At 41.7% G+C, this 26,941-nt stretch overlaps 1 protein-coding gene across 4 annotated transcripts; it reads right to left on the minus strand.

The window, feature by feature from the left end:
- Positions 1–211: 211 nt before the first annotated feature.
- jkamp (jnk1/mapk8 associated membrane protein) lies at positions 212–14,642 on the minus strand. Of its 4 annotated transcripts, none has more exons than XM_089004663.1 (7): positions 14,570–14,642; positions 13,374–13,453; positions 5,407–5,561; positions 4,631–4,837; positions 2,879–3,060; positions 1,813–1,889; positions 212–456 (listed from the first exon to the last, which is right to left on the minus strand). In XM_089004663.1, the coding sequence occupies exons 1-7, from the start codon at positions 14,574–14,576 to the stop codon at positions 238–240; spliced, it is 927 nt and encodes a 308-aa protein (XP_088860789.1). In that variant the 5' UTR covers positions 14,577–14,642; the 3' UTR covers positions 212–237. The 4 variants fall into 4 exon arrangements, with proteins under 4 accessions (XP_088860789.1, XP_088860788.1, XP_088860787.1 ...); XM_089004662.1 differs by lacking the exons at positions 13,374–13,453; positions 14,570–14,642 and adding exons at positions 9,651–9,730; positions 10,847–10,923; XM_089004661.1 differs by lacking the exons at positions 13,374–13,453; positions 14,570–14,642 and adding exons at positions 9,651–9,733; positions 10,847–10,913.
- Positions 14,643–26,941: the final 12,299 nt, after the last annotated feature.

The raw sequence follows: 26,941 nt of genomic DNA on the forward strand, positions 1-26,941 counted from the left end.
GAGTTTTATACTTCCCCATTCAGTGTTTGATTGAACATACATTCCGTACCAAATAATAGCACTGAAGCAACTTCACCAGAACAAATTCACCTTACGAACGACCGCTCGAAATGTTTCTCGTTCTTAAGGTGGGGGAGCGTCTGTATTCACAGAAGTTGCCTGGAAAATATATGTATACACTTGCATAAGAACAAATGACATGACACAAACATGGTGTAAGAGGCTATTATAATAATTTCAGTGTCCGTTTCCGCCCTCTGACAGAATGCGGCTTGGTTCTGTGAACTTAGCTGTAGCAATGTAAAACAAAGCAGGACCGGGCACCAAGGCCAACAGTGGCAAATCCTGCTCCAGTTTGTCCAGGCGTGAGATTGAGATGATGCCATACGCGTGGAGCAACCAGTGACTGAACAGGATGACCAACCGCTTCTTCTTGGTAATCAGGTTTTTGAAGGACTGTCAAGAAAGTGGCAGAATACAATGAGAAAAGAAACCAGCTAGCGTTAGCAACCCTGAACGACAACATTAGCAACCATGAACGACAAAATTAATCTTTAAGTCAAATTTAGTGATTACAACACTGCAGGATTGTCCAATATTATACATCCATCCATCCATTTTCTGATTTCTTTATTCTCACAAGGGTCGCAAGGCATGCTGGAGCCAATCAGTTTTATTTTTGAGCAGGAGGTGGACTGACCACTCGAACACTGGGCTGCCTGTCAATGATTATTGACATGTAATAGGAAACATGATACTGTATATGTGTTAGTGTGATTGGGAACAAAAAGTCAAATACATTATTCCATCCATTTTCTGATGTACTTGTCCAAACAAGAGTTGCGGGGCATGCCGCAGTCTATACTAGCTGTTTTTAGGCAGCAGGCATGAGACACTCTAAACTGGTTGCCCACCAATAACAGGGCCTACAGAGACCTTAAACCTGGGCACGGTTTAAAATGTTCCACTAATCTACCACTCACGTTTTGGGAATGAGGGGGGAAACCAGAGTACCAAGAAAAAAACCCACATAGGCACAGGGAGAACACACAAACTCCAACAGCCGGAATCGAACCCTGCACTCTGCAATGTGAGGCTGGCACACTATCCAGTCGACCATGAGTCTGCCCAACGTTAATATGCATACTGTCAAAAGTATAAAAGTATATATCCTGAAATAATGATCTTGTCTTAGTTTTGTACTTTGTAATTTAGATGAACACATAGGCAGATTTGTCTGCTGGGAATTTGTGTCAGCGAGTATCAAATAGTTGTCTTGGTGCAACACACAACGATTCACCATCGCGTTATTTATGTTTTCCTTCTAATTTCGCCATCAACACGGATCAGACGAAAAAAAGTACCAAAAAATGCATTGTGTGTCGCTTTCTCGGTCAGTGATGATACCTACCGTGACGTAACGTGAGGACTCGTCACCAACTCAAAAACAAGACTTCCTGAATATTCAGCGCATGTCTTAAAACTTAACATATAGCTATGCGGAGGAATCTTTGTAAAATACGCTCAGTAGAAGTCATTTGAAGTGATTTTACAAATTATGGACACAACTTGTACGGAGGCGTCGGTTGTCCTTTAATAGTTTAAAAAATGCGTTGGATATGAACTTTCAAGTTTAACAAGAAAATAATATTTTATAAGTCTACACATACTGAACAACCCCCCCCCCCGAAAAAAACATGGATTTTATGAACTCTACCACACCAAACTTGTGTTCATACACATACACACAAGTATGCACACACTATAATTATATACACACTGTACATATAAATAGAGTAGGAATATTGTTACCTGTATCTCAGACGCAGACATGTACACGGCCAGTGTGACGAGCGAGAGGACGAGTATTATATAGGGAAAGGCATAATCTGAAACAAACAAATGGTCATGTAAAAATACGAAAGAGCATGATTTCAGTAATGGTCAAAATGATCAGAGGAAGAGCAGAGGAGTAGAACGTAACTCAACTGTATTCAGAGATGAAAGTGGACTTTCCTGAAAATTCTGGAAAACATTTTTATATATATATATATATATATATATATATATATATATATATATACACACAAGTTTGTATATATATATATATATATATACCACAAGTTTGTTGTTTTGCTTGTAGTAACCTCACTTGAGCAAAGTGTACCTCAGCACTGGATAGTTTGTGCTGTGCGTGCGTCAGCAGGAACATATACAGTAAAGTCTCGTTATATCGATATTCTCGGGAGTCGGAAAAAATATCGATATATCCAATCCTGCGGCATGTAAATTTTCTCCTTGCGTTCATAGATCATAGATTCATATCGATATCGGTTATATCGATAGTACTGCTTATTACGATACCATTTCTATGAACGCAAGGAGAAAATTTACATGCCGCAGGATCGGATATATCGATAGTCCGGTTATATCGATATTTTTTCCGACTCCCGAGAATATCGATATAACGAGACTTTACTGTATATGTTCCTGCTGACGCACGCACAGCACAAACTATCCAGTGCTGAGGTACACTTTGCTCAAGTGAGGTTACTACAAGCAAAACAACAAACTTGTGGTCGTTCAATGTTGTCAGTTAATATCCGGATTGGTTTTAGGCAATTTTTCCTCAAATTTCTGGAAAATTTTTCATGAAAATGTGAAAAATCCAGAATTCTGGAGATATCTGGGGGACTTTCATCACTTTGTATTTATAGAGCACTTTAAAACAACTATTCATGTATACAAAGTGCTGTACATTAAGCAAATGTCATATATACAATAATAAAACAATCAATAACAATGAAAAGAGAAAGCAACAGTAAGATTATGATAAAATCTGACTCATCCCGTGTCAAATGCTAAAGAACATACTCACAGAGCAATCCTCCCCCAACAGCCTGGAGCACAGCGAGGATTGGGAAGAAGTACAGAGCAGCATAGATGCTCTTGAATCTATCAGTTTTGCCCAGACCACATGCTATTTTTTTTACCAACAGAGGGCGCAGTAGCATCATCAGCACCAAGCAGAAGGCATAATAGATTAACACGATGGTATATCTGAGAAAGAGAATTCAGAACAAACTCAAATTAGAATTCCGTTTTACTCATTTCTGACGGATATGTTTTTGTACATTTGTTCATTGAAAATACACAAAAACGTTTTGTCAACAACCTCTACTATTTCTCCACTTGTGCGGTAAAGGTGGTTATTTGTCATAAATGAGTACAATGGTATCTCTCCTTACGAATATCTCTTCATACAAAATTTGTAAGTTACAAAACGTCTCAACAGAAAAATATTGTTTCTTGTTCCGAAAAAAAAAAATGTTACAAAAGGTAAAAATACAGTCTTAAAAAGCTCATCAGTCCAGGGAGGGATGAAATCCAGCCAAAGTTCCAAAAGGATTTGGATGTTATCAGGCTGTCCTGGTTGACACGCCTCGACAACATCACATGGATTGGCAGACTGCAGTGGAAATCCCTCTTTTCAAGAAAAGGGGACCACAGAGTGTGCTACAACAATAAAGGCATCACAATCTCTGTGGTGGCTGCGTTTCGGTATATGGGATCCTAATATGGGCTATACAGTCCCTGTACCAGTCCGCACATAAACTCTCAGTCAGGGTTGGACTGCACCAAAGCTGCCTCTTGTCACCAATTCTGTTCTTAAGTTGTCTATGCACAATTTCTTGGCGCAGCAGACTGTTTTGGTGGATTTAGTATTGCAGCTGTTTTTTGCAGATGATGTTGTTGTCTTGGCTTCAAACTGTGATCATCAGCCGAGTGTGAAGCTGTGGAGATGAAAGCGAGACTCTCCAACTGTAAGAACATAGTCCTTAATCAGGAAAGGGTGAAGTTCCCTCTTCAGTTTGTGGATGAGATTTTGCTCTCAATAGAGGAGTTCCAGTATCTTGGGGTTTTGGTCACAAGTGAGGGCGAGATGGAAAATCTGCTGTAATGAGGACTCTGTATTGGTCTCGCGTGGTGAAGAAAGAGCTGAACCGAAGACTGAAACTCTCAATTTCGCGGTCGATCTTCGACCTTACCTTTATTTATGGTCACGGGCTATGGGTAAGTGACTAAAATAACAAGATAACAAAATGAGCGTCCTTCGCAGGTTTTCTAACCGTTGCCATAGAGGCAGGGTGAGAAGTTTAGTCATTCGGGAAGGACTTGAAGTCGAGCCACTGCTCCTCCAAATTTAGAGGAGTCAGATGAGGTGGTTCGAGGATCAGATTAAGATGCTTCTTGGATGCCTCCCTGGTATGGCGTTTTGGGGATATCCCATCAGGGGGAGTACTCAATGACAATCCAGGACATGCTGCAAAGACTGTCTCCTGGCTGGCCTGGGCATGCCTTGCGGTCCAACCAGAAGAGTTGGAGAAAATGGCTGTAGTGAGGGAGATGTGAGATTCCCTGCAGAAGCTGCTGCTTTCCAGACCTGACCATGGATAAGCGGTATTGAATGGATGGATGGAGTTTGAAAGTTTTGAAACTGCCTTTTTAAAGCAGTGGTATACCTTGAAACTGGCAGCGACGCCATTTCTATTTTGAGGTTGAAAATGTATTTTCAGTTAAAAAATAGGACGTGGCGGTTTCAGAAGGAAGATTTGCAGTCAGGACTCACAGTGGGTAGACGGCCTCCTGGGTGCAGTGTAAAGTGTTGATGTAGTCTGGGCTGGGATTATACAGCATGGTGTACCAGTCTGACAGCATCTGGACTCGACAGGAGTTTATATGAAGCATCCCTATTGGCTCTGTGACCAACAGCGTTACCACAGCAGACACACTGCACTCCAAGAAAGCTGTGATGTGCTGTAGCAAAGCACTGGAACTGTCATAAAATGTAATTTTCATTAATGGTTTGGCAACTCCAACAACAATTCATGTTAGGTAGGTTGATTTTAGTTATCATGCATTTTCACATTATTCACAATAAATTGATGACGCTTGCAATGAAGAACATTTATGCTTTGAATAAAAATAATGGTGTTAATGAACATATGCTCACATTTGACAATACAAGAATTGTTCGTGCACTGGGAAGCAGTTGTCCTCAACCAGTACTCAACCACCTTTCCGAGAAAGTGGTTGGAAAGAGATAATTATTAAGACAAAACAAGAGCAAGAACGAACGTTGTTTTGAATGCATTTCGATTTACGACCGTTTGACGTCCGACCGTTTTGTCGGAACAGAACCCGGTCGTAAGTTAGATGTTACCTGTATACCGTATCTTGTGTTGACCTGTGCGGCCCGTCGACGTTTAGAATGAATGTGGCCCATGAGCCAAAAGTAATCTAACTAAATATACTGAAGTGCTATTGTTAGATGGTTCGTAGTTTCGAGCAAATTTTAGATTTAGGCATTTTAAAGTGCCTCATGCACTTTGAAATAATACTCACCTTTTCTTACCAGAATACCACTCAATGAAGAACCAATGAAGAATGAGCGGGAGCATGGCCATGAAGCCAAGATAGAGCCAATCAAAAAGTTGAGGAGACTCAGTGCAGCGTTCACACACTTTCTGGTGGTTGGCTCGCTCTCCTCGTGGGCAAACCTGCAGTTGATCAAAATCCATGGTTAATATATATATATATATATATATATATATATATATATATATATATATATATATATATATATATATATATATATATATTCCGATATCGATATAACGAGACTTTACTGTATATATATATATATATATATATATATATATATATATATATATATATTTTTTTTTTTCCTTTTGACTTCAAGACGGCGCCCCGACAGTGGCTGCCTTTCCAGCAGCTCATGTATTTTGTTTTTCTACTTTCATTCCTGTCATCACTTTGGTGCTGTGAGACTAATAAAGGCAAATCCAATCCAATATATATATATATAGCTGGATAGCTCAAGTTGATAAGGCACCGGTTTGGCATATGGGAGACGAGGGTTCGAATCCCACTTGTGGCAGAGAAAATGAGCACAATGACATCATCCAGTGTGGGTCCTTGGGCAAGACCCTTCACGCTAATGCCTACCTCATACAATGATGAGAGACAATAAATGGAATGACATGCCGGGTCAGACGTCGCCTGGCCAAACAAGGTCTGCGTCAGGTGCTGGGGAACCAGAGCACCCTGATGAAAAATGGGCTACTGGAACAAAGCGGAGATGGACGAGATGCGATAACATGGCTCTGTTGGAATGCTACTACTCAAGCAACCCTAGTCAGAGGGGTTACATGCGGAGAATCGGGGCTGAATGGTTACTTCGAAACCCACAGTCACGGTTGACCACGAAACAACTAGTAGCTCAGTGTTCCAATATCCACAAACGGCAATTGCTATCACAACTTGAGATTGATGAGGTACAACACAAATTCCGAGGTGAAGGGCCCCAGGCTGCCACATCACAGGAAGAGGTTCAACCAGAGATTGGGAGGCAAGCCCCAATGAATAATGAGATTGGGAAGCCAGCCCCAATAAATGAAATGCTGAGCGAGGCAGCAAATGACCTGAGAGATAAGATCATGGCAAGAATGAAAACTGGGCAACGAAGGCACCGATTACAACGGCTATGTGAAGTACCACCTGAAAGTCTCATGGAAACTGTGAATGCAGCACTGAGAACGATCCCGACCGGAACGATCACGGAAACCAATGAGCTGATATACACCTCAGCATCGGTGATCCTAGACATGCTTGGGTACAAGAGCAACCATGAGAGCCACGAGATTCATTACCCACCATGGAAAAGACGGTTGGAGGCCAAGATCAAGGCGGCTCGGAAAGATGTGAGTCAATTGACGGAGACCCAGAGAGGTGTGAATAAAAGGCCAATACCCAAGAGGTACATGCAGATAACCATACCTGAAGCACTCGAAACTGCCAAACAAAGGCTCCAGGCCTTGGCCAGTCGCCTAAAGAGGTACACGAAAGAGAATGAGGCCAGAAGAATAAACAGGCTGTTCGCAACACAACCTGCGAAAGTGTACGCTCAGTGGCAGGGTTCTAACAGCAGAGCAGACCCTCCAAGGCTGGAAACTGAAAGATACTGGAAAGGCATATGGGAGAAGGAGGTCGCACATAACAGCAGTGCACAATGGCTGGTGACTCTGAAAGAGGAGCACAGCAACCTCCCTGAACAGAACCCAGTTACCATCACAGCGGCAGGTATACAAGGAAATATATATATATATATGTAGTTTTTTTTTGTTCTTTTGACTTCAAGACGGCGCCCCGAGAGTGGCTGCCTTTCCAGCAGATCATGTATTTTGTTTTTCTACTTTCATTCCTTTCATCACTTTGCTGCTGTGAAATGTAAATTTCTCCACTGTGAGACTAATAAAGGCAAATCCAGTATATATATATACATATATATATATATATATATATATATATATAAATATATATATATATGTCTGTGTAAGCTCTCAGTCGTACAGGAGTGGTCCATCGATGAGAAGGTTTCTTCAGCCGTCATCTGTACAAAAGTGAAGGTTTCGGACGTTTCGCCTCCTATCCAAGAGGCTTCGTCAGCGAACTAAAGTCTGACTGGTCGTATCGGACCCATTTATATATCCCTAATGTCCAGACCTGGTGGCGCCGGACACAGCTATGATAAGTCCCTACTCTCTACTCTCACTACTCCCTACTCTCAGGTTGGGGGGATGTGTGTGTGTGTGTGTGTGTGTGTGTATATATATATATATATATATATATATATATATATATATATATATATATATATATATATATATATATATATATATATATATATATATATATATATATATATATAACTTCTTCTTTTCCTTTCGGCTTTTCCCCACAGGGGTCGCCACAGCGAATCAATGTCCTCCATCTATCCCGGTTTTGTGCATCCTCTTCTCTCACACCAGCTACCTCATGTCCTCTTTGACCACCCACATCCATAAACCTCCTCTTCGGTCTTCCTCTCGGTCTCCTGCCTGGCAGTTAAAGGATCAGCATCCTTCTCCCAATATAGTCACTCTCTCTGCTCTAGGCATGTCCAAACCATCTCCAAACCATCTCAGTCTGGCCTCTCTGACTTTCTCTCCAAAGCCTCTAATATGAGTTGTCCCTCTAATGTACTCATTCTTGATCCTATCCAACCTGGTCACTCCCAAAGAAAACCTCAACATCTTCAGCTCTGCTACCTCCAGATCAGCATTCTTAAAGCAAACATTGCATCTGTCGTACTCTTTTTTGGCATGAAGCCATACTGCTGCTCACAAATGTTCACTTCTGCTCTTAGTCTAGCTTCAACTACTCTTTCCCAGAGTTTCATTGTATGGCTCATCAACTTTATTCCTCGGTAATTAATACAACTCTGCACATCTCCTTTGTTCTTAAAAATGGGCACGAGTACACTTCGTCTCCATTCTTCAGGCATCTGTTCACCATCTAAGATCTTGTTGAATAACCCAGTCAGGAACACCACCGCCACCTCTCCAAGAAACTTCCATACCTCGATTGGTAAATGATCAGGCCCAAGTGCCTTTCCCCCCTTCAGCGCCCTCCTCACTTCATCCTTGCTAATGCTTGCTACGTCTTGGTCCACAACAGTCACGTCTTCTACTCTTTGTTCCTTCTCATTTTCCTCATTCATCAATTATATATATATATATATATTATATATATATATATATATATATATATATACACACATACATACAAACATACACTCACACTGATAATAAAAACATACAGGTAACATCCGATTTACGATATATATATATATATATATATATATATATATATTATATATATATATATATATATATATATTATATATATATATAAAAGGGTATCCGACGTAAAAGCTTGGCCAAAACAAACAAGCGGATCAAACCTCTAAGGATGTAAGACACTGATTTGTTGTGGCGACCCCTTGAAGGGAAAAGCCAAAAGAAGAAGAAGATATACGCCCTCGACCCGAGCGCCGACGGCCACCCGCCTCTGCGTCGGTGGGCACTCACTCCCCGCCGGTGCCATTGTGACAGGTAGCGCAACACCATCACGCGCTGTCTGGCCAAAATTGTTGTACGCGTTTGTGAAGAAAGTTATTTTGTATCCTCATTTTGTGCAATGCTGTAATATTCTCTGTGAAGATAAATGAGGCATGCTGAATGTTGATCGGATCTGGCAACGCAGCCACGCTACATATGGTCCTTTGACAGCGATAAAAAAAATGTTCTTATATAATATTGAGAGAAGCGGTTGCTCTCTGTGCTCCGGAAAATAAACATCCTACTTGTTCAATCTAAACAAGAAGGGCCATCTCGAGTCTTTATTCTACCAAATGCACGCTGCAGATGTCAACAGCTGCCACCGTAGTGGAATAAAAAAAGGGGGGTGGGGGCTGGCGGTCGTAAGTATGGGTGGTCGTAACTCGCACCGCTCGTAAATCGGATGTTACCTGTATGTTTTTATTATCAGTGTGAGTGTATGTTTGTATGTATGTGTACCTGGGGGGTGTGTATGCTCGAGAGAGAGAAAGAGAAAGAGAGAGAGAGAGAGAGAGAGAGAGAGAGAGAGAGAGAGAGAGTGAGAGAGAGAGAGAGAGAGAGAGAGAGAGAGAGAGAGAGAGAGAGAGAGAGAGTTTCACTGTTAATTCACATATTCTTTATACTTACACCACAGTCTCTTTCAATTGACCCATTGAACATTATTCGGCCACAGTACACAACTGGGCATGTTACACTCATGGCCACAGCTGCTAAGGGAAGATGGATGGAAAGACAATTCTGATTAGGAAATAACAAAATTCAATGTGTTAGTCAATAGTATGGTTCGTACATTAGGACATTAGTTTGAAGTGTTAAAAAACAGTTATTTTGTATCCTCATTTTGTGCATGTCTGTAATATTCTTTTATTAAGATAAATGATGCATAATGCTGGATGTTGAGTGGATCAGGCAACCCAGCCACAACGCTACATCTGGTCCGTTGCTGAGAAGCGGTTGCTCTCTGTGCTCCGGCAAATAAACCTACTACTTGTACGATCTAAACAAGAAGGACCATCTTTATTCCCCCAAATGCATCGCAAACACGCTGAACATCTCAACATGAAGTAAGCATACATGTGCATCAGTATTTAAGGGAGAAAAAAAACTGTCGATAAATTGCCCAAATTACAATTGGATTTGCGAAGATAAATGTCACGTAACAAAACACAAATACCTACATTACAAAGCAACTTTACATATGTCACTACCTCACTTTCCATACGACACTACCTCACTTTACATACAGAAATTACATGTATTGTCTGTTGTCAATTGTATGTCTTTTTTAGCCACGTTATAAGTGCCTTGCATGTCTTGCACGCTGGGTCCGAGAGGACATTAATTTCATCTGTGCTGTATGTCATGCATATTAGCATATTTGACAATAAAGCTGACTTTGACTTGACTTGACTTGAACTGTCTGATAAACACTAAACGATATTTTATTCCTGTATTCAATTGAAAATGTTTTATTACGACTACGACTATTCTATTCCGATGGTCTGTAGCTACACAAACTGCCGATGAGAAAATCGGCACGTTCACAAAAAACAAGAACCTGTACACACATTCAGTCCTGTTCGCTGGCTGTGCCGCTTAATTAATCAATAAACAATGACGTTGCCGTCGTGTAATATCCATTCATGTGTCGTTCGTAAGTGTATTTAAGTGACACTACCGTGATGTACACAAGTTCATTTGATTCGGCGATCCAGCATATTAATTTACAGTTCAACCGGATGCCTGGATCATCAAGCTACATCTTTTGATAGACTCAATTTGCACACTTGAGCTTTCGACTCATGCTAAGAAACAACACTAACCTATCATGACAAACAACGCTCCAATCCCCCAGTGTTGATGTTGAGACCTTCAAACAGCGGAAACAGTTTTCAGCCACCACCCTCTGCCAAGCGTAGCATTACATTTTGACCCAGTTTTCCCCGCTGTGCAATACACGTCTGTCGTTCGGCCATATTAGATGTGGAAGATCGGCCACAAATTAACACAGGCAAGTCAACCGATCTTGAGACGAGACAATGCCACTCTATATGCATAATGTACAAAGGTAATATCAACTGGCCTAAAGGACAGCACAGAGGCACTCATCCTGGCTGCCCAAGAGCAGGCCCTGAACACCAGAGCCATAGAGGCAGCTCTGCTTCCTGTCTTTTCTTCAGTGGCACTGTCTCCAGTCCAAACATCATGGCTGGTCTCACCACGGTTTTATACACTTTTCCTTTCATCCTAGCCGAAACCCTTCTATCATACATCACACCTGACATTTTTCTCCAGCCGTTCCAGCCTACCTGGACACGCTTCTTCACCTCTTTTCCACACTCTCCATTGCTCTGGACAGTTGACCCCAAGTACTTAAAATCCTCCACCTTCTTTATCTCTTCTCCCTGTAGCATCACTCTTGCACTTGGATCCCTCTCATTCACACACATATATTCCGTCTTGCTGCGACTGATCTTCATTTCTCTCCTTTCCAGGGCATATCTCCACAGCTCTAGTTTCTCCGCCACCTGTTCCCTGTTCTCGCTACAGATCACAATGTCATCTGCAAATATCATGGTCCAAGGAGATTCTTGTCTAATATCGTCTGTCAGCCTGTCCATCACCATAGCAAAGAAGAAGGGGCTCAGAGCTGACCCCTGGTGGAGTCCCACCTCCACTTTGAATTCCTCAGTCATACCGACCACACCTCACAACTGTCATACAGTCATGATACATGTCTTGCACCACTCTAACATACTTTTCCGTCACTCCAGACTTCCTCATACAATACCACGGCTCTTCTCTGGACACCCTGTCGTACGCTTTCTCCAGATCTACAAAGACACAATGCAATTCCTTCTGACCTTCTCTGTACTTCTCTATCAGCATTCTTAAAGCAAACATTGCATCTGTCGTACTCTTTTTTGGCATGAAGCCATACTGCTGCTCACAAATGTTCACTTCTGCTCTTAGTCTAGCTTCAACTACTCTTTCCCAGAGTTTCATTGTATGGCTCATCAACTTTATTCCTCGGTAATTAATACAACTCTGCACATCTCCTTTGTTCTTAAAAATGGGCACGAGTACACTTCGTCTCCATTCTTCAGGCATCTGTTCACCATCTAAGATCTTGTTGAATAACCCAGTCAGGAACACCACCGCCACCTCTCCAAGAAACTTCCATACCTCGATTGGTAAATGATCAGGCCCAAGTGCCTTTCCCCCCTTCAGCGCCCTCCTCACTTCATCCTTGCTAATGCTTGCTACGTCTTGGTCCACAACAGTCACGTCTTCTACTCTTTGTTCCTTCTCATTTTCCTCATTCATCAATTATATATATATATATATATATATATATATATATATATATATATATACACACATACATACAAACATACACTCACACTGATAATAAAAACATACAGGTAACATCCGATTTACGATATATATATATATATATATATATATATATATATATATATATATATATATATATATATATATATATATATATATAAAAGGGTATCCGACGTAAAAGCTTGGCCAAAACAAACAAGCGGATCAAACCTCTAAGGATGTAAGACACTGATTTGTTGTGGCGACCCCTTGAAGGGAAAAGCCAAAAGAAGAAGAAGATATACGCCCTCGACCCGAGCGCCGACGGCCACCCGCCTCTGCGTCGGTGGGCACTCACTCCCGCCGGTGCCATTGTGACAGGTAGCGCAACACCATCACGCGCTGTCTGGCCAAAATTGTTGTACGCGTTTGTGAAGAAAGTTATTTTGTATCCTCATTTTGTGCAATGCTGTAATATTCTCTGTGAAGATAAATGAGGCATGCTGAATGTTGATCGGATCTGGCAACGCAGCCACGCTACATATGGTCCTTTGACAGCGATAAAAAAAATGTTCTTATATAATATTGAGAGAAGCGGTTGCTCTCTGTGCTCCGGAAAATAAACATCCTACTTGTTCAATCTAAACAAGAAGGGCCATCTCAAGTCTTTATTCTACCAAATGCACGCTGCAGATGTCAACAGCTGCCACCGTAGTGGAATAAAAAAAGGGGGGTGGGGGCTGGCGGTCGTGGTCGTAAGTATGGGTGGTCGTAACTCGCACTGCTCGTAAATCGGATGTTACCTGTATGTTTTTATTATCAGTGTGAGTGTATGTTTGTATGTATGTGTACCTGGGGGGTGTGTATGCTCGAGAGAGAAAGAGAAAGAGAGAGAGAGAGAGAGAGAGAGAGAGAGAGAGAGAGAGAGAGAGAGAGAGAGAGAGAGAGAGAGAAAGAGAGAGAGAGAGAGAGAGAGAGAGTTTCACTGTTAATTCACATATTCTTTATACTTACACCACAGTCTCTTTCAATTGACCCATTGAACATTATTCGGCCACAGTACACACCTGGGCATGTTACACTCATGGCCACAGCTGCTAAGGGAAGATGGATGGAAAGAAATTACTGATTAGGAAATACAAAATTCAATGTGTTAGTCAATAGTATGGTTCGTACATTAGGACAGTTAGTTTGAAGTGTTAAAAAACAGTTATTTTGTATCCTCATTTTGTGCAATTCTGTAATATTCTTTTATTAAGATAAATGATGCATAATGCTGGATGTTGAGTGGATCAGGCAACCCAGCCACAACGCTACATCTGGTCCGTTGCTGAGAAGCGGTTGCTCTCTGTGCTCCGGCAAATAAACCTACTACTTGTACGATCTAAACAAGAAGGACCATCTTTATTCCCCCAAATGCATCGCAAACACGCTGAACATCTCAACATGAAGTAAGCATACATGTGCATCAGTATTTAAGGGAGAAAAAAAACTGTCGATAAATTGCCCAAATTACAATTGGATTTGCGAAGATAAATGTCACGTAACAAAACACAAATACCTACATTACAAAGCAACTTTACATATGTCACTACCTCACTTTCCATACGACACTACCTCACTTTACATACAGAAATTACATGTATTGTCTGTTGTCAATTGTATGTCTTTTTTAGCCACGTTATAAGTGCCTTGCATGTCTTGCACGCTGGGTCCGAGAGGACATTAATTTCATCTGTGCTGTATGTCATGCATATTAGCATATTTGACAATAAAGCTGACTTTGACTTGACTTGACTTGAACTGTCTGATAAACACTAAACGATATTTTATTCCTGTATTCAATTGAAAATGTTTTATTACGACTACGACTATTCTATTCCGATGGTCTGTAGCTACACAAACTGCCGATGAGAAAATCGGCACGTTCACAAAAAACAAGAACCTGTACACACATTCAGTCCTGTTCGCTGGCTGTGCCGCTTAATTAATCAATAAACAATGACGTTGCCGTCGTGTAATATCCATTCATGTGTCGTTCGTAAGTGTATTTAAGTGACACTACCGTGATGTACACAAGTTCATTTGATTCGGCGATCCAGCATATTAATTTACAGTTCAACCGGATGCCTGGATCATCAAGCTACATCTTTTGATAGACTCAATTTGCACACTTGAGCTTTCGACTCATGCTAAGAAACAACACTAACCTATCATGACAAACAACGCTCCAATCCCCCAGTGTTGATGTTGAGACCTTCAAACAGCGGAAACAGTTTTCAGCCACCACCCTCTGCCAAGCGTAGCATTACATTTTGACCCAGTTTTCCCCGCTGTGCAATACACGTCTGTCGTTCGGCCATATTAGATGTGGAAGATCGGCCACAAATTAACACAGGCAAGTCAACCGATCTTGAGACGAGACAATGCCACTCTATATGCATAATGTACAAAGGTAATATCAACCGGTCAACACAGACACCACAATACTCACTTTATAAAGCAACTATTGAAGGTGAAATAAAAGAAAATGTAAAAAAAAAAATACATTGTTATACTAATAGAATGTATCGGCCAACGAGCCCCACCTCCAGGGCTGGCTGCAGATGTGGGCCACGGTGGAAACCGGGGTCCTTTTATATCATTCATCATAAGGGGCTTTATGAGCCGTGCTTTGTCTGGTCCCTCACCGAGGACTTGCTTGCCATGGGTAACCCTGCCAGGTGCAAAAAGCCCCTGGCAACGTACCTCCAAGGGGACACAAACCCTTCCGCCAGGGTAATAATAATTGGAGTGGGAGGCATATATTGACTAATAATGATCAATACAAAGCTCCTGTCAATGACATTAAATAATATTTTATTGACAATGTGGAAATAATTAATTACCATGAATAGTTTAATGACAAGTAATTTTGAAACTGGCCAATTATTCGTTGATGGCGCTGAAATGGTAGCAATTGTAAGAAGGAAAGAAAACGGTCATCATACAGCAGAATTATATGTTCAAAGGAGTTCGAAGAAGTAAAAAATGTTTCCATGTTCTGTAATCATATATAAATTATTTTTTCAGTCAAAAAAGGAAAAAGTCTGCAGATCGACAAATGATTTTGCCCTCATGTGTGCTATACACACACACACATCTATCTATCTATCTGTCTATCTATCTATCTATCTATCTATCTATCTATCTATCTATCTATCTATCTATCTATCTATCTATCTATCTATCTATCTATCTATCTATCTATCTATCTATCTATCTATCTATCTATCTATCTATCTATCTATCTATATATATATATATATATATATATATATATCAGTGACGTGCGGTGAGGTTCATGGCTGGTGAGGCACTGACATCATCATAGTCAGATTTACAAACATATGAACTTTATTCACCATTTGATTGGCAACAGTTAACATATTTTGTTTAACATTTCATGTCAGCATTCTTTATATATACAAACTGTAGCATAGAAATAAAAATTAAAAAACCTTTTTATCGTGTTACCTTTACTTGTAAATGAAGTCCATGCGCCGCTCCTTCTGAAGAAAGGCATCGTAACTTCTGTGTAGAAGCCTTCCTTATCTTTCTTCAGTTTTAAAAATCTCTCTGTCTCAACGGAGATCACTGCCAGTCCTGTTCCGACTGTATGTTTTCAGTGCTGAGAATGACAATCTCGTCTACTTCTACAGCAACAAATGGGGCTGCACCGATCTCCTTTTTAATGTAATTTCTAATGACATCACCAACTGCTTCAATTAAATCGGTCTGTATTCTGTTTCACAGGCTAGAAAATACAGTGGATGTCCCAAAATGACTCGCTAGCCTGTCATCTTTCTCAGCGAAAGCATGTATTAGTTCAACATAGTTGCCACGATTAGCAGAGCCTTTACTTTCATCATTTCCACGAAATGCCAGCTGTTGTTTGGCAAGGAAGCAGGTGGCATTGATGAGATCTTTTAAAATCTCCCGGTTCTCCTTTGCCTTAGCATTGTGGATGCTGATGTTGAGTCTTCGCTCATTTTTGATGAGGCTCCGTTGTAAATTTTTCAGGTCACAATATCCCATTTAGTAGTACAGTGTTTATAATGTACAATGACTCTACATTATATACACCAGCTAAACTGTAGAAATTTAGTTCATATACTAAACGTGTTTGAACGCTTTAATAGCGATATGCAGAAGGACAGCAATGCGGTCTCACTGCAGAGCAAGCCAGCACAGTAAGCATAGTGATTGCGCAATCCATGTTGAGGCTGAGCCGGCTACTGCCTCACCGCACGTCTCTACTTAGTATTTGAACGGTAAATGTGAAAATTCAGCGATTTTTAAAAAAATCCTAAAACGGTGAAGTTAAATGGACAGGAACTTTAAAGTACAAATCACTAAATACATACAACTGTTTAATTTATTTTTTCATTTGATATTTCCATGACAGCTTTCCATGATGACAGGTGAGGCACTGCCTCACTTGCCTCCCCTGACTGCACGTCACTGATATATATATATATATATATACTTTATAAATTATATTGAAGAATTATATGTGCCATTTTGAGGCAACATTGGGGGAACATCTCTCACCCGAAAAAAAAGAGGCACAAAATGGCGAGCTCATGGCCAGCTCCGTTTCTTATATGGCGCTTGGATGCCCTCGTTTGGCGGCTTTTGTTAATGCAGTTTGGCGCAGGACGGATATATCGACAGTACGGTTATATCTACATTTTTTGTAACTCCCGAGAATATTGATATAACGAGACTTTACTGTATATATATATATATATATGTATATATATATATATATATATATATATATATATATATATATATATATATATATATATATATATATATATATATATATATATATATATATATATATATATATATATATATATATATATATGTGTGTGTGTGTGACGGGTGTCACAACAGTGACTGTCTTCATCTCCACGATGCTGCCGTATTAATGAAGACGAGACGCGTGGATGTGTCTTTTTATTTCTTTTATTTCTGCAACACAGTATGGCAGAAGGGATGGGTGAAGTCGCATGGGTTTCGTCTTGTGATTAACCTGAATCTCCTCGAGATTGTTCTCAAATGCAAAACATTGTAGATAACAAAACAGAATTAACGTGTGATCGTATAGTGGTTATTTACAGAAAAAGAGAATACAACACAAGTTCACTGTTATTTACCAGATGTCCCTGAACGCATCATGGGCGGAGACTCGGCAGAACACGCGGTGCGCTTGTAATGGCTGGCGCACAGTTCAACCCGCCACGGACACTCACGGGCAAATGAAACACGACACAAGAAACTAAATATTGTTCAATAAAAACGAAATGAAACAATTATTACCTGCAACACAGTATGGCAGAAGGGATGGGTGAAGTCGCATGGGTTTCGTCTTGTGATTAATTGCGCAATAGAAAAGCACATGTGCTCCAAAGTTCCACTCGACAAAACGTGAAGTAAATAATGACACAAAAAGTAATCTGGACTCGAAATGAATAAGGGAACTAATTAGATAACACTAGACAGTACAAAAGGGGAAACAAAATAAGATATTGTCATGAAAATGCGCGTTAATCAAGACCAACAGAAAATTGCGACTCACCCTGAATCTCCTCGAGATTGTTCTGGAAACTATGGGCGGGACATAGTGCCACACTGTGCGCCGTTGCTTCACTTCCTTCATAATTTAATAATCTAAGTGTACAACTCCGTTACATACACCCCCCTTAAATTATGCAGAAGTGAGGCAACATACACACGGAAGACAACAGAAAGGCCAACAGGCAAAATAGACAAGGTTATCGGGCAAGGATGTACAAGAATGCTGTCTAATTATGTCACTCATCTGACCAACTACGTCAGGTGACTGGAGTAAGGGATCTGTCGCCGGTGTGTCAGGGTCTGTGCGCTCGTCGGAGATGCACTGCACTGGGTCTGGGAAGGAACTCTGTCCCCACTAACATAAGTGGCCTCAGCTCGCACCTGCCCATTCCCCTCTGTACAAACTACATCACCCTGCATAGCACTACATAACTGTGACAGACTGGAGAAAGGTATCTGTTGCTGGTGTATCAGTGGTCTGTGCGCTCGTCGTAGATGCACTGCACTGGGTCTGGGAAGGAACTCTGTCCCCACTAACATAAGTGGCCTCAGCTTGAACCTGCCCATTCCCCTCTGTACAACCTACACCACTCTGGATTGCACTACACAACTGTTACACGGTTGGGAAGCCTCTACCTCTACCAACACACTCATTCAAAGGTGTGCTCCTTGTTACTTGTAAGGAGCTCATTCTTAGACTTAAGACACAAAAACACGTACATGAAAAAAACACACTAATTGCAAAACAGCAGGTAGACAATTATACTCTACATGTATTTCCAAAACGGGGGTCGACACACCGTCCACCGAGTGATGGGACTGCACAGCGTCTTCATTGTGCAGCATCGCGGTCCCGGTCCGAAGTGGAGAGTCACTTGTGATCCGGGTCACGGCACCAATGTGACGGGTGTCACAACAGTGACTGTCTTCATCTCCACGATGCTGCCGTCTTAATGAAGACGAGACGTGTGGATGTGTCTTTTTATTTCTTTTATTTCTGCAACACAGTATGGCAGAAGGGATGGGTGAAGTCGCATGGGTTTCGTCGTGTGATTAACCTGAATCTCCTCGAGATTGTTCTCAAATGCAAAACATTGTAGATAACAAAACAGAATTAACGTGTGATCGTATAGTGGTTATTTACAGAAAAAGAGAATACAACACAAGTTCACTGTTATTTACAAGATGTCCCTGAACGCATCATGGGCGGAGACTCGGCAGAACACGCGGTGCGCTTGTAATGGCTGGCGCACAGTTCAACCTGCCACGGACACTCACGGGCAAATGAAACACGACACAAGAAACTAAATATTGTTCAATAAAAACGAAATGAAACAATTATTACCTGCAACACAGTATGGCAGAAGGGATGGGTGAAGTCGCATGGGTTTCGTCTTGTGATTAACTGCGCAATAGAAAAGCACATGTGCTCCAAAGTTCCACTCGACAAAACGTGAAGTAAATAATGACACAAAAAGTAATCTGGACTCGAAATGAATAAGGGAACTAATTAGATAACACTAGACAGTACAAAAGGGGAAACAAAATAAGATATTGTCATGAAAATGCGCGTTAATCAAGACCAACAGAAAATTGCGACTCACCCTGAATCTCCTCGAGATTGTTCTGGAAACTATGGACGGGACATAGTGCCACACTGTGCGCCGTTGCGTCACTTCCTTCATAATTTAATAATCTAAGTGTACAACTCCGTTACATATATATATAATCAATGTTTTCCATCTATCCCGGTTTTGTGCACCCTCATCTCTCACACCAGCTACCTTCATGTCCTCTTTGACCACATCCATAAACCCCCTCTTTGGTCTTCCTCTCGGTCTCCTGCCTGGCAGTTCAAGGCTCAGCATCCTTCTCCCGATATAGTCACTCTCTCTCCTCTGGACATGTCCAAACCATCTCAGTCTGGCCTCTCCGTCTTTCTCTCCCCAAAAAAATAAATAAATAAATAAATATATATATATATATATATATATATATATATATATATATATATATATATATATATATATATATATATATATATATATATATATATATATATATATATATATATATATACTGCCCCCGCCTCGTGCCCGAAGACAGCTGAGATAGGCTCCAGCAACCCCCGCGACCCTAATGAGGAAAAAGCGGTACGGAAAATGAGATGATATATATATATATATATATATATATATATATATATATATATATATATATATATATATATATATATATATATATATATAGGTATATATATATATATATATATATATATATATATATATATATATATATATATATATATATATATATATATATATATATATATAAAATCCTCGTCTCACCCATCATGGGTGGTGTCTGTCCCCCATTTTAGCTCGGGTCCTCTACCAGAGGCCAGGAAGCTTGAGGGTTCTGCGCAATATCCGTGCGTTTCCCAGTACTGCGCTTTTCTGGACCGAGATATCCGATGTTGTTCCCGGGATCTGTTGCAACCACTCGTCGAGTTTGGGGTTCACTGCTCCGACCACCACAGGCACGACTGTCACTTTACCTTCCAGGCTCTCTCCAGCTCCTCTCTTAGACCTTGGTATTTCTCGATTTTCTCATGTTTCTTCTTTCTGATGTTTCCATCACTCGGGACAGCTACATCCACGACAACGGCTTTCCTTTGCCCTTTGTCTATGACCACGATATCTGGTTGGTTGGCCATTACCATCTTGTCAGTCTGTATCTGGAAGTCCCACAGGATCTTTGCTTGGTCATTCGCTACTACCTTTGAAAGTGTTTCCCATTTTGACCTTGGGGTTTCTAGTCCATACTCCGCACAAATGTTTCGGTAGACTATGCCAGCCACCTGGTTATGGCGCTCCATGTAGGCTTTCCCTGCCAGCATCTTACACCCTGCAGTTATGTGTTGGATTGTCTCAGGTGCCTCTTTGCACAACCTTCACCTTGGGTCTTGCCTGGTGTGGGATATCCCTGCCGCTATGGCTCTGGTGTTCAGGGCCTGCTCTTGAGCAGCCAGGATGAGTGCCACTGTGCTGTCCTTTAGGCCAGCCCTCTCTAGCCACTGATAGGACTTCTTGAGATCAGCCACTTCTGTTATGGTTCGGTGGTACATCCCGTGTAGGGGCTTTTCCTCCCATGATTGTCCCTCTTCCAGCACCTCATCCTCTGTTCCCCATTGTCTGAGACATTCTCTGAGTACATCATCCGTTGGAGCCTTCTCTTTGATGTATTCATTGAGCTTGGAGGTTTCATCCTGGACAGTGGCTCTCACAGTCACTAGTCCCCGGCCTCCTTCCTTACGGCTTGTGTACAGTCTCAGAGTGCTGGACTTGGGATGGAACCCTCCATGCATGGTGAGGAGTTTCCGGGTCTTAACATCCGTGGTCTGAATCTCTTCCTTTGGCCACCTTATTATTCCTGCAGGGTATCTGATCACTGGCAGGGCATAGTTGTTTATTGCCCGGGTCTAGTTCTTGCCATTGAGCTGGCTTCTGAGGACTTGCCTCACCTGCTGGAGGTATTTGGTCGTAGCCGCTTTCCTTGTTGCTAGTTCGAGGTTGCCATTGGCCTGTGGTATACCAAGGTACTTGTAGCTGTTTTCAATGTCTGCTATTGTTCCTTCAGGGAGTGAGACCCCTTCAGTGTGGACTACCTTGCCCCTCTTAGTCACCATCCGACTACATTTCTCCAGCCCGAATGACATCCCGATATCACTGCTGTAGATCCTGGTTGTGTGGATCAGGGAGTCTATGTCCATTTCGCTCTTAGCATACAGCTTGATGTCATCCATGTAGAGGAGGTGACTGATCGTAGCTCCATTTCTGAGGCGGTATCCATAGCCTGTCTTGGCGATTATCTGGCTGAGGGGGTTCAGTCCTATGCAGAACAGCAGTGGGGAGAGTGCATCACCTTGGTATATGCCACATTTGATGGACACTTGCGTTAGTGGCTTGCCATTGGCTTCAAGTGTAGTTTTCCACATCCTCATCGAGTTTGCAACGAAGGCTCTCAGGGTACTGTTGACCTTATACAACTCCAAGCATTCAGTGATCCATGTGTGTGGCATGGAGTCTTATGCTTTCTTGTAATCAATCCAGGCTGTGCACAGGTTGGTATGTCGGGACTTGCAGTCTTGTGCGACTGTTCTGTCAACCAGCAGCTGATGTTTGGCACCTTTAGTATCTCTACCAATGCCTTTCTGTGCTTTGCTCATGTATTGATCCATGTGTCCACTTATCTTAGCTGCAATGATGCCTGACATGAGCGTCCATGTTGTGGAGAGACAGGTTATTGGCCGATAGTTGGAAGGAACTGCACCCTTTGAGGAATCCTTCATGATCAGGATTGTTCGCCCTTCGGTTAGCCATCCTGGGTGAGGGCCATCCATCAGCAACTGGTTCATTTGTGCTGCTAGGCGCTCGTGGAGTGCTGTGAGTTTCTTTAGCCAGTAGGTGTGGACCATATCTGGGCCTGGTGCCGTCCAGTTTTTCATATCTGAGACTTTTTCTTGTATGTATAGCTCAGTTGATAAGGCATCGGTTTGGCGAGGGAGTCGAGGGTTCGAATCCCGCTTGGGGCAGAGAAAATGAGCACAAAACATCATCCAGTGTGGGTCCTTAGGGAAGACCCTTCACGCTATGATGTGGCAGCCTGGGGCCCTTCACCTCGGGATTTGTGTTGTACCTCATCAATCTCAAATTGTGATAGCAATTGCCGTTTGTGGATATCCAGTCGCTCATTAATAGATATATATATAACGGAGTTGTGCACTAAGATGATTAAATTATGACGGAAGTGACGCAACGGCGCACTGTATGGCACGAAGTCCGGCCCAAAGTTTTCAGAACTACTTGGACGTGACTCATGGTGAGTCGCATTTCTCTGATGGTCTGGATTAACTCACATTTTCATGACAATATCTTATTTTGTTTCCCCTTTTGTACTGTCTAGTGTTATCTAATTAGATCCCTAATTCCTTTCGATTCCAGATTACTTTTTGTGTCATTATTTAATTCAAGTTTTGTCGAGTGGAACTTTGAAGCACATGTGCTTCATAGTGCTTTTCTGTTGCACAGTTAATCACAAGACGAAACCCACGCGACACCCATCCCTTCTTCTATGTTGTGTTGTGATTGTTTCATTTCGTTTTATTGTACAATATTTTGTTTCTTATATATATATATATATATATATATATATATATATATATATATATATATATATATATATATATATATATATATATATATATATAAGCACTCGGCCGTCAGGGTAGCAAGGCGTGTCTCAACCCCCTCTAGTCGTTGAGCCAGCAAGGACACGGTATGGCGGATCTACGCAACAGCTTGTGCCAGCTGGCTCGAACGATCCGCCTGATGTGCTAAGACGGACATGAACTTGTCTCCATCGGCGGGATCCATAGATGGCCGGTGTATTATGTCACGTCCGCACGAGGAGTGGCATCAGATCTCGACGGACGAAAAAAGAAGGGAGCTGGATCCAAAATACTCGATGGAGACAGTATAGTTCAAAAATGGTTTTACGGACACACACAGGGAAAAACAGAAGGTAAGGCAACCGAAGAGAGAAGCACGACAGCCGAGCGGGACCAACCTGCGTACTGTTGGGTGACAGGGTCATGGAATGAATGAATACATCGGCGAAAACCGAGCGGAACCGGGTGGCTTTTATAGCCAGATGGAACAATCAATGGGATTGGAATCAGGTGAGTGAGCCTAGAAATTAGGGAAGGGAAGGGCGCACACCTGACACCAATCAGGATGTGACAACTGTAAATCGTAAAAGAAGTCCAAGGTGACGCCCGAGTAGGCAGCCGTCAGCACGTGCTCTCATGAGCCTTGATTTTTTGTTGTTTTTGTCTTGTTTTGTGTTTTCTTTTGTCACTTTGTGTTGTTGTGCGTCATGTGGAATGGATACGGATTGTTTTTCAGCATTTTTGACCACAACATTCATCAAGGAGGAGACTGTGCTGAGCGATTGCGCCTTTTCGGTAGCATGAATATGCCAGTACTGTTTTTGAATGGGAGGAATGTCGGTGCCATTTGACTGCCATCACTGGACAGCTCTGGGGCCATTGTGCTTTTTTGCGCCTGTATTGGGCAGCATCTTCACAGCCCCGCTTTGTTCAGCGGAAAGGTGGGTGCTGTTGGACAGTCTGCGGCTGGATGGATGCATGGCTTGAGGAGCCCGCGATAAGAAGGAGCGTCACAGGAGATGTGAGACAATCTCTTTTCGTCAATGGATGCTATAGCTGCGTGTTTGCTTTCAACATTTAGCTTGTAGTCGACGTGCACGTTCCACCATGATGTCCCTGATCCACTGGTGGAAAGACGCTTTGATCCTCTCCTCTTTCATGTAAAACTGCTTCATGTCATCACAAAGAGGGTACAGCAAGTCCTGAAGAATGAATGACTCGCTGTGTCTTTGTTTTGTCATATTGTCTTTGTGCTGTCATATTATTTGTTATTTAGCTTTTTTTTCCGTTTGACTTCAAGACGGCACCGCGAGAGTGGCTGCCTTTCCAGCAGCTCATGTATTTTGTTTTTCTTTCATCATTTATATATATATATATATTTCTATATTCTATATATTTCATTTCATCATTCCTTTCATCATTTTGCTGCTGTGAAATGTAACTGTGAGACGAATAAAGGCAAATCCAATCCAATCCAATAGTACAGCCACCTTATGTTGATGTAATGCAGCTACATACATCAATATGATGAGAAGGTTTCTTCAGCCGTCATCTGTACAAAAGTGAAGGTTTCGGACGTTTCGCCTCCTGTCCAAGAGGCTTCGTCAGCGAACTAAAGTCTGACTGGTCGTATCGGCCCCATTTATATATCCCTAATGTCCAGACATGGTGGCGCCGGACACAGCTATGATAGGTCCCTACTCTCAGGTTGGGGGGGCAGAGGACCGAGGCTGCCATCCGCGGCGCCATCTTGGATTATCATAAAACACATTAAACACATAAAAACACATTTGTTAAGAACAGGAAAACAGTAAATACAATTTCAAGAGAAACATCCATTTTTTAAAATTATCTTATCCTTTAATTGTATGACGTACGATCACGACAGTCAGACCGAGCTAACCAAGAACCAGTGATCTATATCAAGTATTTCAATACCAGTGTTCCGCTAATTTAATCATATCGTATTGATGTGACATAGGCTCCCCGAGGGCTTCTTGCAATTGATGATTGGCTGATGCCACGATTCATCCCATAGTCAGATAAAAAAATAACAAAGAACAGCACCACTTTGAATACTCAAAATAATTTCTGACGATTATAATAGCTGTTGGTAAAACATTAGCGACAAGTGATTATGCAGGTTTTTTTGTATGTGGGTCTGCTTCTCATATATCCCTTTGTAGCAAACCCTGCATTTCTCTCCTTTCCAGAAAATGACTGCAATATGTTACCCTTATATCATCAAGCACTGTCGCAAAAGGGGAAACATGTTGCTTACATCCAGATATAAGTAAATACTGCTGTCATGACATGCTCTATGAATGCACATCTGCAGAAGCTAGACCACTGCACACATCGTTGCTGGAACAATACACACAATTTTAGTTTTCCTTCGTGACCAAGACCTGTCAAATTAAAGGTGTTTACTTTTGCTCCATCAACAGCACCATTGCGCCAGCATCAACGCTTACCTCAATAGTTACCAAAAAAAACCTCAAATTAATGTATTTCATTCGTGGCAGAGCACTTTCTTTCAGGCGTGGTGTCGAAGCCAGACACGTCTTCTAAAGACATTTCGCAAACCATGCAAAATGAAAATAATAACATCAAGAAAAGTAGCAATGCACTGGCATTCCATTTCCAGAAAAAGCTCATAACATAAACATAGATTGTCCTTTCTACCATTTTTCAAGTACAGATCCATTTTTCTGTCGATTAACTGTTCATCAGATAAAACGTCAACCCTTTTCAAAAAGATGTCCATTTAGATCCAGAGGCCCCTGTTTTTTTTGGAAGCATAAACGTCTTGTTGCTCTCTCTCTGTCTCTCAGTCTCTAATGTTAAGCAGATTCCTTACTTACAGACAGTGTATTGTAGGTGTTCAAATACCTGACATGTTTCGGCGACTACTTCCGCCTTCGTCAGAGTGTCACGGATGTTGCTGTGACGCGCCATTTTCAGCTGGTGTTGCTATGAGGGCGTGACCTACCTGTCAGAACTGACAGTCTCTCTTCCACACTCGTTTTTTTTCTCTCCATCTCTTTCTTACTCGATCTCTATCTCTCTCGTTCTTTGACATGTGGTTGCCTCGTTTTATTATTTCTTTCTATCTTTGAGACGTTTCTGAGTTGCCATGGTAACAACACAGCATGTACAACCAAATCTTCTTTTCCTTTCGGCTTTTCCCTTCAAGGGGTCGCCACAGCGAATCAGTGTCCTCCATCTTCAGAGGTTTGATTTGCATGTTTGTTTTGGCCAAGCTTTTACGTCGGATGCCCTTCCTGACACAACCCTCTGTATTTATCCGGGCTTGGGACCGGCACAAGAAGACTTATGTCCCCTTGTGGCTACAGAACAAGCAACTCGCTCAGTAAAAGGCTCCCAAACGCCAAGTAAAAGAAATTGACGTTGTAAATTGAACGTTATTGTAAACCATCGGATTCTATTTGAAATGATTCCTCAAAAGACGTGCGTGCGGAAGACGTTTTATTGTAAGCTAAACGCTCTTTAAAAAATATACGTCAATGATGCTCTTTGAAGTATTTCCTTTCACATTCTCGTCCTGAATTCTACACCATGAAGCCTTGAAGAACATATGAGGGCAAAATTGGTCTCCAGCCAATCGCAGGGCACACAGAGACAATCATTCACTCTCACACTTACACCTAAGGACAATTTGGAGTGTTCAATCAGCTTGCCATGCATGTTTTTGAAATGTGGG

The sequence above is a fragment of the Hippocampus bargibanti genome, linkage group LG09 (assembly GCF_051943395.1).
Source record: "Hippocampus bargibanti isolate YZ-2025 linkage group LG09, ASM5194339v1, whole genome shotgun sequence".
Taxonomy (NCBI): domain Eukaryota; kingdom Metazoa; phylum Chordata; class Actinopteri; order Syngnathiformes; family Syngnathidae; genus Hippocampus; species Hippocampus bargibanti.